This window comes from Lichenostomus cassidix, chromosome 6 (genome assembly GCF_008360975.1).
Source record: "Lichenostomus cassidix isolate B80296 chromosome 6, HeHo_3.0, whole genome shotgun sequence".
Lineage (NCBI taxonomy): Eukaryota > Metazoa > Chordata > Aves > Passeriformes > Meliphagidae > Lichenostomus > Lichenostomus cassidix.
In genome coordinates this window covers 22,806,316-22,818,579 of record NC_139487.1, presented here as the reverse complement: position 1 = coordinate 22,818,579, position 12,264 = coordinate 22,806,316, and the positions used below count along the sequence as shown (strand labels likewise).

The 12,264-nt window shown below is 42.8% G+C and overlaps 2 protein-coding genes across 4 annotated transcripts in view; one reads left to right on the top strand and one right to left on the bottom strand.

The window, feature by feature from the left end:
• Nucleotides 1–4,220: 4,220 nt before the first annotated feature.
• Nucleotides 4,221–11,098, bottom strand: RPS24 (ribosomal protein S24). The gene is made up of 8 exons (XM_085064754.1): nt 11,038–11,098; nt 10,706–10,893; nt 9,453–9,518; nt 8,696–8,905; nt 8,120–8,230; nt 7,262–7,278; nt 5,164–5,199; nt 4,221–4,315 (listed from the first exon to the last, which is right to left on the bottom strand). The coding sequence occupies exons 1-6, from the start codon at nt 11,096–11,098 to the stop codon at nt 7,273–7,275; spliced, it is 642 nt and encodes a 213-aa protein (XP_084920880.1). The 3' UTR covers nt 4,221–4,315; nt 5,164–5,199; nt 7,262–7,272.
• The window catches only part of POLR3A (RNA polymerase III subunit A), a 39,043-nt gene continuing 37,810 nt past the window's right edge, over nt 11,032–12,264 (top strand). For all 3 annotated transcript variants that reach the window (XM_085064013.1, XM_085064014.1, XM_085064012.1), the window contains exon 1: nt 11,032–11,739. In XM_085064013.1, the coding sequence (XP_084920139.1) occupies nt 11,696–11,739 (44 nt within the window). In that variant the 5' untranslated portion in view covers nt 11,032–11,695. The remainder of the gene's footprint in view (nt 11,740–12,264) is intronic.

Sequence of the window (12,264 nt, the reverse complement as noted above, 5' to 3'; positions counted from 1 at the left end):
CAAAACATTGAAAAAAAAAAGTGTCAGTCCCAATTTTCTACTTACAGCCAACACTGTGCAGGAGATATGGATCTGAGGTCATCTGTCACAGAAAAGTTTTATTATCAGTGATTGAAACCTGTTATCAAATCAACAGAAATGATGCCTGGCTTAACAAACAGGCTAGCAAAAATTGACAGAAAATGATAGCAGGGTAGCAGCTCCAGTACAATCAAATCAGATCATCATGAAAGGCAGCGAAGCATGTTTCTCCTAATGGGGGTCAGTGTGCAGCCTGGCCAGCTTCATTAAATAACAGCTGTATTTTAACCCAATGAGCACAAGTACAAACTGTTATCATCCACCCCAGTGAAGCATTGCACTCATCATTTTTGCTGGTTGTGCAACATCTACTGTGTTAAGAGAAGGCACAAATACTCTGAATCCTCTGCCCCAGAACACTACTTGACCTTATCCGTGTATGAACAGCAGTGACAGAAAGAAGATAAAGCTTGTTCAGAAGAACTGGTTGCCAATGGGCAGCTCTTGGAAAATATAGTTACCTTCTAGCACACAGAATTTGTTTTACCCACTCCTGCAGCTGTTTCTCTTTACAGAGAGCGAAGAATAAATTAAGAGGAAGCTTACAGAATTCAAGATGTGGACAAAATTCCACAGGGAATATTTTTAAGACATAACTAGAGTTCAAAAATGTTAGCAACAAACCCAAGTTTCCATTTAATCTCTTTAAAATGAAGGTGTCCAAAAACATTAATGTACTTGGATGTGCCTGCTCCTGACACTGATTTGTAAAAGCTTAGTTAAGACTTTCCCTTTTACATCTTAGATGCATTACAACAAGTGTGTTCATAGCAATAATTTAAACTTATTACAATTCTGTTAGGGATATTTGATGAACAAAAGAAATTTTTGCTGTCTATATTGGAAAATTCACCTGCTCAGATGAAATTTTGCCAGTATTTATAGGAAAAATAATGAACATCTCATCTCTTAGTAATATCAAAACACCTATCAACAAAAAGGTTCACTAAATCTTGTTTTGCTCAAATAGAAGCACGAGCATGAACCATTCACAACTGGGATTTCTAACTCATTGTATCAATCTAGTATCATCAACAGCTGCTACTGGACAATGTTCTATTTCTTCTGTGTAGGAAACCAAAGACACAACAATCCATTTTTATAGGAATTGACCACAATATGAACAAGGTAATTTCATCTGACTGTTGGAAACAGATTTGATAGCGACCTACATACTTCAGTCCTTAAATGACACATTTTGTATCGTTAGAAAGAAACCACATCACCCATTTAGCTGACTGTTGGTGCTGCAGTCTTCTCAAAGCATATTATGTGTCATTTATTTCAAGGCACTGAAGGCATTAGCTTCATTTCTTCCCCTCAGTATCTGTCCTCAAACCTGTTACAAGCTGGTCCCCAGACAAAACCACCTCGCTACACCCAGGTGGTGCCAAATTTTACCATCATTCATCTTTATCAAAGTTCTCTTTTTCTACGCAGCCAGGACACTGATCTCTGCTCCTCCCAGCAGACAGACTCTGCTCCCATGCTAAGACCCTCTCTGATAAACTGTAGCTTGTCCTTTGCCTTCATGACTACCATGTTCCTCAGACAGGAGCCAGCATTATGTCTCTGCTGTGTCTACCTCACTGAACACAGAGATGGAACCTCAGCAAGAACTTGGACTACTTGATCCAGTTTCATTTAAGACAAGCCCTGAGGCTTCTGCACAGCTTTCCCAATATTTCACAGGAAGACTTAATTTACTCTTACTAGGCCTGCTATACAATTTTATACAATTAAGTCCTTCCTACAGAAAAACACCAACATTTTCTATGCATGCAACTCCAATAAGCCCTATCCATTGTAAATGGTGATTAATAAAAGTCTTTCTACATATATAAATTTGAGATTGCTCACCACTAGATTAATGTAGAAGTTGTCCAAAATTCCTTCATCATCTTACCTGGATTCCAGACTCTCATTAAATAGAAAAAATTCTTGAGATACTGAAACATGAGGGCAAGTACAAGCAGGCAACAGTGACAAAACTACTGCCTCTAGATGATGGGATGTGCTGAGATGAGCAGGAAATAAAAGGGTTCCTTCAGCACACAGTAGGCAGAAAGGTGAAGATTCCTGTTCCACTTAATTGTTTTACCTCCTACAGGAGAGGAGATTAAACTAGTGTTCACAGCATGGTGTGTGCATTAAACCTCTGAATTACAGAACACCTGCTACACCTTGCTTAGACCGGAGCGCAGAGGCAAAACACTGGCAGAGCAAAATTCACAAGAAGACTTGAGTATAACTCGCAAGTGCTGAAGCACAAACATTTCAGTGACAGCTCTTCAGCTGTTTGACACTTTACAGGTTAGAATGACAGGAGAAAAGGATAGCCATATCAAGCACAGCATGTTGCAGAACAGTGGGAAAACTCCAACTGCCTGATCTGATTTTATCAATTAATTCTAGATCCACGTCATTTTGACCCTTTCCCCATTTTTTGTGCTTATTGCCTCACATTGCAAGACCACAGTACAGCTTATGGATATGAGGTTATAACCTAACCATGCAACAAGAGTAAATTGTTCTGTGGATTCACTACATGTTTTTTTCTGTCAATCTTCAATCAAAATCGGGCATGGAATACCAAATTATGACACCAAGCAGTAACGATTTCAATCCATCTGCTTTGCAGTTCCTGTACTACCCACATAAACAAATCTGTAATAAATAAAATATAAGACACTACAAAACTGAAGAAGGAAACCTTTAATACTCCAATTCCAGAAATAATTTCTGCTTCTAGAGGAAGATCTGCCCTGGAACAGTACTGCTTGCTATGCAAACTAAAAACATCAATCCTACACAAGGCACATACCTTTATGTCAGGACTTATTTATAGATCCCTTCTTGATTGCATAAAACTAAGGTAAGGAGGCTTCTGAAAAGAGCAACCAGAATGTGTGCCAGCACTCTACAGCTTTCAAGTAGTAAACATTTGGAAAACACTGACTCTGTGGTCTTCACTGAAACAGATGGTTTCCATTGAATTGAAACCAAGAGTGAAACAAGCATATCACTTCAGGTCTCAGCTCCTTAACACAACTATTTTTAATGCATGTTTTCAAAGAAATTGACCTCTTTGGCAGGGGACAATTTGGCCTCCTTTCAGCCTATTCTATGAAAAATTGCTGCATGTCTTCCTTGTATTTGTATTGCTGTGTTCACACCACCCCCTAGTGATTGCTCAATTACACTAAATAGCGTAACTCCTCTCTCTCCTTTTATGCTGAACATTATATATGGAAGGGTTGACTGCAGCTCCACATCTATGAGCTGTACAGCCAGAGTGAGGCTGCTGAACAGCACCTTCCTAGTTCAAGACTCAGGCTGAAGGTACAAGAGGCATTAAGTGCTCCATTTATACTAAGCAGATCTTGTACAACATCCCCTTTCAACCCTTGAACAACTTTTAACTGTGGTAGTGCTGGTCTTCTCCTTTAAAAGCGCTTTACCTGGGTTACAATGTGCTGCTCAGTACAAAGGCAGTAGAAATCAAAAATACTGCATTAAGGTACCAGTCAGAGCCTTAATCATCACAGCTGCTAGAGCTGCCCAATCTGTCAGTCCTATTTGAAGAACAGAACTTCTGCTTTCCTTGCTCCTCAAAACACCTGCACCAGACTGCCCACACTTTAATCTTGAACAGCTCCTTTAACATGATCAGATGAAATATTAGGGGTGTACCACACAGCTTGCAGCCCAGAGACAGGCCCCAGAGCCTGTCCTGACAACTTGGGAACATAAGACAAATCATACCTAACATCTTCATTAGCAAAAATCTCAACTGCTGAAGTAGACAGCTCTGAGTGCCTCTGTCTGCATGTTTTGTTCTCTCTTCCACTATATACTACAGGTCTATATAAAATAGGCAGCCAAACAAAAAGACTTTTCAAACCACAGGTTGAACACCAGATGACAAAAGCATGTCTACCTCCCTGAACTAACACAGCCTGCTTGTAATTAGCTCCTATTACTACCTGTAGGAAGCTCCAGTTCACTTCAAACTGATACTCAAAACAAGATTTTAATTATGAAAATATTTTAATCCAGTGCAAACAGTGCACCTATGTCAAATTTCTCAAAACTTTACAAAAAAAGCTTTTGAATCAAAATTAAAGGGCAAACCAGCATTTTATTGACATAGTTTATTGGATGTTAAAGTCAGATGAGCAGCTTCTGCTTTCCAGAATAATTCATTCTATACTTCTTCATAGAATGATGCCACCTGTAAAGGAAAACAATAGATCACTGACACACAAAACAATTTCTACACTCATACATTTATAAAGCCTGAAAACCAGGTTCCCAAACAACTAAGGGGAACTACACTGCTCTTCTTATAAGAGTATAAGGTTCAAAATTTCCAGGCACTGTCATAGTAATAAATGAACCCAGATTATAGCACTTCTGTAGAAGAGATCAACAAGCTACAACTGCTTTGACAGCTTTCTGTTTAAGACATTATACCCACTAGATCAACTCCCACACAGACTGCTTAAGTTGCTTTCAACTGAGTCACTCAGATCATTTGTAATAAAACCAGAGCTTTTCCTGGAGCAGTTATTGACCACAACACTTGTGTTTCTATAGCAAAGATATAAAAATGTAGTCTGATGTGACTGTAAGAGCATCACATTTGTTTGTAAGCATTCTACTTGCAATAAGTATCTGTAAGAAAACAACACAGATCTATTCCAAAAATAGCTACCACACTATTTCAATCTATTTAAGACAAAACCGAAAGTCTTCTCTGTAGCATACCTACAAATGAAAAATGTAAGCCTTGTTTACAGTAAGACTAAACAATCAGCAGCTTTGGCAGAAGTAAATGTGAAGTGCCTGATGTATTAGTTCACTCTTTATACTAATCAGGTATTTTAAGAAAGTCAAAGTCACATAAGCTACGCACTCAATAAGTGAAAAAGTGATTTGTAAATGTTCTTAGCCTTAAACCCTTGCACTGCGTTTTATGTCTGCACAAGTTTCAGTCTTTGCATAAATCAACCTTAGACTTGTTATCATAATGACTGCCCTGCTCAATGTCTGCCCTTACAAAGCTTTCTGAAGTCATACCTGTTATCCATTTGCCACCTGGAGAATGTTCATTTACTGAAAAAGAGAAAGCATCAATTAACAACAATTTCATCTAAATTCTACTACTGTGAAAAATAGACCTTTGAGGGTTTTTACTGACACTCACAACGTGCTCTTTTCAATACCCATATTGAAATGTCATAGGAAACCCTCAAAATTTTGACTACTGTAGAGACTGAAGACTTAGATTTCACACACTCACTTAAACTCGAAATGGTTTCTAACAATAGCTATTTAGAGCTTGAATAATACTCAGAATGCAACTGCCTGTTCAATTATACCGACAGGCTACAATGGCTTCAAAGTGCTTATCCATCCACACTTCTGTTTGACAGTCTCACCTGCCAAAGGCTGTCACAGCTGCAGCTATGACATTAAAAGGGAGGGTGGAGTTTTTTTGCATTTCAGTTATCACTGTTTTGAATGCAAAGACCAAGTGAGGCACATCCACATATACCTGCTGCAGATTTTAGCACGCTCAGTAGGCTATTCTAGAGCCACAACATACATTAAATAACACAAAATGCTTTAAAATACTTCTCTTGAAACTGCAGGGAAAACAGAATAGGAATTCTAAAGGAGTGGGAAGTGAAAGGAAGCATCAAAGAAAACAAGACATCAGCATAGTTATGTCTGACTTTTTCATTACTACATCATATTTAAGTTTTAGAACAATATACACTTGCCTGAATATTTCTCAGACTCAAGTACCTATACATTTCTGAGATAAAGTAGTTCTCACAGATTCTGTAGGTGGACTTAAAAATGTATCCCAGGGCTCTTACTAAAAATTTCTCCACATAGCTGTGATAAGGATGATGAACCACACCACAGCCTGATCCTTAAACATGCATTTTTCAAGACAAAGCTTAAAGATCTAAGTGTATTGCAGACATGTTTTTCTGTAATGCAGCACAGAATTCTTCTCAAGCAAGTCTTCCAGGAAGAGCACAAAATAATTTATCTTTAGTTTAAGTGACGACACAAAGATTACCAAATCTGGTAAAGTCACATCTGACCCATGCATATTTTTAAACTGAAAGATCATTTTAAGACATCAAAATAACTCTTATCAAAAACACAGTTCACCTACTACTAAGACTGCATGATAAGCACTTGATACAGAAGTCACATCTACATAATTACCACAGGGCATAATCCTTGTCTTTAATTTCTGAAGTGCTGATATACTTCAACAGTTTCTATGAACTGGACAGCATTAATAATTCAAGTGAGTCATTTAATCACTTTTCAGTAACACTCAACAACAGCTAGCTTCAGGTGCAAAAGCCTTGAAGACAAGAAGTTCATCTGAATTGGTGCAACACTAAATGACTCCTTTGCCATTGACAGAAGTGTGCACATTAGGTCTCATTACTATGCCAAATGCTAATTTTGTGCCATAAACAATGATAGGACTTCATGATTAAAACAGCACTAAAGCAAAAAGGAAGAAGGCTTCTAACTGTTTTAGAAATTTAGAATAAAACCTGATCTAGTAACTGTCAGTAACACTGGTTCCTTTCCATCCAGGGTAACAAGAACTTCACTTCCATGATAACTACAAAATCTAATTTCACTGAGATTTCCAATTCCACTGTAATTTGTGTCTTAACTTGCAATACTGCAGGGCAATAGTTAAATACAGTTTAATGCTGCCAACTGTGCCATTTCCAAACACCATCTCAAATGTGTGATGTGACTTAGCTTTCATGCACACAACTACTTTCACACAACAGTCAAGTGACACATGCAACTGCACTGTACTACTTTGAATCAGATCCTGCAGTGTGTGAACTGATGCCTCAAGTCAACATTGAGTTTCTTGGATGTCTTCTCACTGGGAATTATTTTAAAGCTGATTCACTAGTTTCAAAAAGTCTGGTTTGCTACTAGCCAAATTTTACTTCCAAGTCACGCGGAATAAAGTCCATTATGTAATTAACTGAGCCTTCATAGGACAGATCTAAGTTTAAATCAAACATGCATACAAGGCAGTACAGTGCTTCAATTAAAAGGATGGACACATTTCAGTGATGTATAATTCAGGCACCACATCCATGCTCATTTCCAGTACCTGCAGATACTTCATTTCTGATGGAGAGTTCGAAGAAAGTAGGAAAAAAAGCAAAAGTGAAGATTACTAAAGTTCAAGATTGTAAGGCATTTTCACTGCTACAACACTAAGCATCAAAACCCATTACCTTCTCTTCCCTTGTTAAAACACCTGAAAAAAACCCTACTGGGCTGTACAGCTTATTCAGGATTTATCAGAGGACAGAACATTGTGAAAGAAAGTGACTAGCTTCCCACCCAGCCTAGTCCTCAGCTTTAGTTTTGCTTCATGATAGAAGAAATCTGCCTCCCTCCAAGCTGCTTCTATCAGGTCCTAGCCACAGCCCAGGAAGGCTGTACCAGTCTAGCCACACCAGACGAAGACTCCACTACCTTGCCAAGTCCCTCAAACCCAGAGGTATCCTAACTTATTTCTATTTACTGCCTAAACCACACATCCTTGACAAACTTACCTCTATAGATAACACCACACCAACAGTAACTCGGTGGAGTAAGCATTAGGTGTTTAGGCAGCCTGAGTAACAAGTGTTAAGACTATCTAAGGTGTGTATTGCGAGACTAAGTTATGTGATTAGAGTAATACTGTTAGATCTATGGAAATTTATCTTTACTTCAAATGACATATAGGAAACAGTAATTTAGGAAGCATTGTTTCATGTCGTATCAGCTAGGCTCGCAGCAGTGAGACGCAACACTAAGCTACTGAGCTGATGACGAGCTATACAACACACAGTTTACCTTCTGTTATCCAGTAGAATAGGTGAAAAAATGGAGGAAAAACAATGTTATTCTGTTGAATTTCTAATCAACATTTCAAAGGCATATGCTCACTCTAGTTAAAAAGATATTCTCATCCTACCTTCTTGCCAGCACCAACATTTGCCTTGGCTGTGCCCCTGACTTTCTTCATTCTGTTCTTACGCTCCTTTCGCTGCTTCCTGGAAGTCTTTTTCTTTTCATATAAGCCGTGCTATTAAAAACAGTTAGAAGTTGAACTTAACGTTGTTTCTCTACTAAAAACTCTTGAATTTAAATTCTATGATTACTGAAATCTTCAAATACAGTTTAAATTTGAAATATTAACTAAATAGCAAATTCATTAACTAATGAATGATTGAACACAGAACATAAACATTCAAGTAGCATACGAATCAGCCCCATCTCATATGCTTCTTCCAGACCTTTATTAGTATTTTGTTAACAAATCCTGCTTAATACCCCTGGTAACATCAGTTTCGCCTTCCCAATTCCCTTGTAATATAGAGTAAAAAAATACTTACCCTATTTTGCAAATGCAGAAAGTAACCTGTGCTATTATAAGAGTTCTCATACAACTGTACTTTCACAAAACTTGAGTTTTAAACATGCACATCACAGGTAACTGAACATTTCCAACCCATTCTAACTGCTTTCAAGATACCAGAAAATCACATACCCTGGCAAGCCTGTGCTTTGGTTCGTTTTTCTTTGCATAGTCCAGGGAATCATAGATCATGCCAAAACCAGTTGTCTTGCCACCACCAAAGTGAGTTCTGAAGCCAAAGACGAAAATTACATCAGGGGTTGTCTTGTACATTTTTGCCAGCTTTTCCCTGATTTCTGTTTTGGGGACTGTGGCCTTCCCAGGATGAAGAACATCAATGACCTAAGAAAAAATTTTTACAAGTTGATAAAAGGTCAATATGCAGTACAACAGCCAGGCGCTATAGTCCCACTGTGAGTTTTACACTTAAACTAACCCACCTTACCAGCAGAAACGATTACTTATTAGATACAAAAGGGTTCAAAAGCTTCTTGCTTCACAGGGTCATTTAGACTGAGATCACTGAATTCAACAGTAAATCCAATCGTGTCAAGTGTCTCAATGGTACTACGCCATGTCTTCAAGTGCTACATCTACATGTCTTTTATATACCACCACTTAACCACTTCCCAGGGCAGCCTACTCCAATGCTGAATAATCCTTTTGGTGCAGAATTCTTCCCCAACACCCAGTCTCAAGCTCCCCTGGTACAACATCCCCATAAAGATTTACCTTGAGCATACATCAACACATCTAAACCCATAAGCTCTTATAATTCTTAATTTAAAATCTCCGGATATTTTAAGGGACCCATGCTCATAACAGCTAAACCCCACTTTCTGCCCAGAAGCACCAGACAAACAAAGGCCATTTTTCTACAATCTTTTACCATCTGCTTGCGCTGCAGAAGTCTATTGGTCATGAACTTCCTGGTCCTGATGGTCACTGTGTCATTCTGCAAGAAAAAACATAAAATAAAACAAAATAATAGCCGAAAATACAAAAGACTTAAAAAATGCATAAATAATTCATATTACAGCATTACATCAGGAGCTTTACACTGACAGTGAACTCATAACCTAAGTGGACTGTTTCTGGGCAACAAAAAACACCTTTAGGTAGTACAGTGAAATACTGACAAACTCATCCCCAGTTTCCAAACACCACAGCAACACACACACTTTCACTACCATGAAAAGCTGAAGCAGCCTTTAGTTAAACATATGGATTTCAATCCCAAGTACTGTAACAATAAAACAAAAGTTTCCTTTAATAAGCCCACATGCTACCACCTCTGTAGCTTCTCACCCCTAAGGGCAAAGGAGAACCCAGGACTTCTGGAAGCTACTGGCTGAAAAGAAAAACAGAAGTCAGAGTGTCCACAAAATTTTACCAAGTTTTTTTTTAGCAAATTACAGACTTGACATGGTACTTGCTATGTTAGTACCTGACCTCAGAGAAGGGCCACAGCAGGGGGTTTGGGGTAAAGGGCAGGGTGAAAAGGAAACGAGAGTGCAGAAGGGACACTGAGTGACCATGCACGGGAACACTACAGAAGTTCTTCCTCGTATTTAGATGGAACATCCCGCGCATCGGTTTCTGCCCTTGCCCTGGGTCCTGTTGCAAAGCACCACCGAACTCCATCCTCTGACTCCTCCCTTCAAATACTGATACACACCGATAATGTCCCCTCAGGCATCTCTTCTTGGGCTGAAGAGTTTCAGCTCTCTCAGCTTTTCTTCTTAAGAAATGCTCCAGTCCCCCACGCATCCTCACTGCCCTCCGCTGGAGCCATTCCAGGAACACCATGTCTCTCCTGTACTGAGGAGCCCAGCACAGGACACAGCACTCCAGGTACGGTATCACCAGGGCTGAGAAGGGCAGATGAACTCCCTCGACTTGCTGGCCAAGCTCTTCCTAATGCAATGTCGAAGTTTCTTTGAAAACCGTGCACGCCACGATTTCCGTAAGGCTTTCAGACAAGACCAGCCGTGACACAAGCGGGTGCGATCCACAACAACCCCCTAACACCCCACAGCAACAGCGGCACACTGGTGCCCTGCAATACTGCAACTGCAACAGCCCGGGGCCGCTCTGACCGACACGGACACGGCGCAGCGAAGCACACGGCGCGGCCCTCACCCCGCAGCGCGCTGCTACCAGCGGGCACGAACGCGCGGCGGCCCGGCCGCAGGAGGCCGGGCTCGGTGTCCGCCATACCCCCGCGGGCGGGTGCGGCCAGCCCGGGGCGGCGTGGCGCGGCGGTGCGGGGGCACGGCAGGGCTCGGATGGCGGCGGCGCGGGGCGGATGGCGGGGCTCGGCCCGGAGACTCACCATTGCGGCAGCAGCAGCTCCTGCGACCGGACGAGAAAAGGGCCGGTGCTCTACCGCAGCCAATCATAAGGCGGCGCGGGGCCCTTCTGCAGGGGCGGAGTCACGCGTAAGGGCTGTCTGTTCCAAAGCCGGAGCGGACAGGAGATAGTGAGGGGCGCGGCTTGTGTGCGCCCGACGGAGCGGGGCTGAGGTGGCTTCATGTCCCACCGGGGCAAGTCTCCGTTCCGTCAGCGCTGCGCGGCGAGCTCAGCTCTGCTGGGCCGAGCTCAGCCCCGCCGTGTGCCGGCGCTGCCGCGGGGCTGGTCCCGCCGCTGGTGACCTGGGCCAGGCCAGAGCTGCTGCGGGGACACGCAGAGCCACGGACTGAGCGTGGCGGTGCAGCGCTGGCTGAGGAGCTGTTTGAGGCTCAGAGAGCTGGGCCTCGAGAAGACGCCTGAGGGGCCTCGTTTATGAGTACAGATAGGGAGGCAGCCGGAGAGCAGCGCCAGGCTCTGCTCGTGGGTGCCGGGCAGTAGGGCAAGAGGCGATGCGCACAAACCGATGCTCAGCAAGTTCCACCTGAACACGAGAAGGAATTCCTTTGCTGCGCAGTGACCGCTCACGGAGTGCCAGAGAGGCTGTGGAGTGCTCCTCAGCGGAGCTAGCCAGAGCCGGCAGGCGGCGCTGCGGGCGGAGGCCGCGCTGAGCTGATCTGAGCTGCACTGAGCTGAGCTGAGTTGCGCTGCGCTGCGCTGAGCGCGCCGCCCGCCCCGCCTGGCCCAGCCGCGTGCAGCCGCGCGGGCTCTGCCGCCGCCGCGATGGTGAAGGAGCAGTTCAGGGAGACGGATGTGGCCAAGAAAATGTGAGTGAGGGCCGAGCGGTGCCCGCGGGCTGAGGCGGAGAGCACCAGAATTGCGGCGGGCGGAACCGCTGTCGGCGGAGCTGGGAGCGTGGAGAGCCGCGCGGGGAGGCTCACTGCGCGGCTGCTCCGCTCCTAGGAGCGCTGGACAGGCTGGGCTCTCCCGCACGGGTGACTGTGCCTGTGTTCAGCCGTGGGGCTGCCCAGGAAGGTCGATAAATCCGTCAGATATGAACCACCCATTCACGGCACAACAGCTTTATTTTTTATAGTTATCTGAAAAGAACCTGTTTCACCAATGTTGTGAATCAGCTTAGCCACGTTTGGATTGCTTTCGAGTACTTTGGGGTACCGAGAAGGGCAACGAAGGTGATGAAGAGTCTAGAGCACCAGTCCTAGGGACTGGTGGGGAGCGGCTGAGGGAGCTGGGGGTGTTTAGCTTGGGGAAAAGGATGAGACCTTATCACTCCCTACAACTACTTGAAAAGTTGTAGCCAGCTGAGAATTGATCTCTTCTCCCAAGCAACC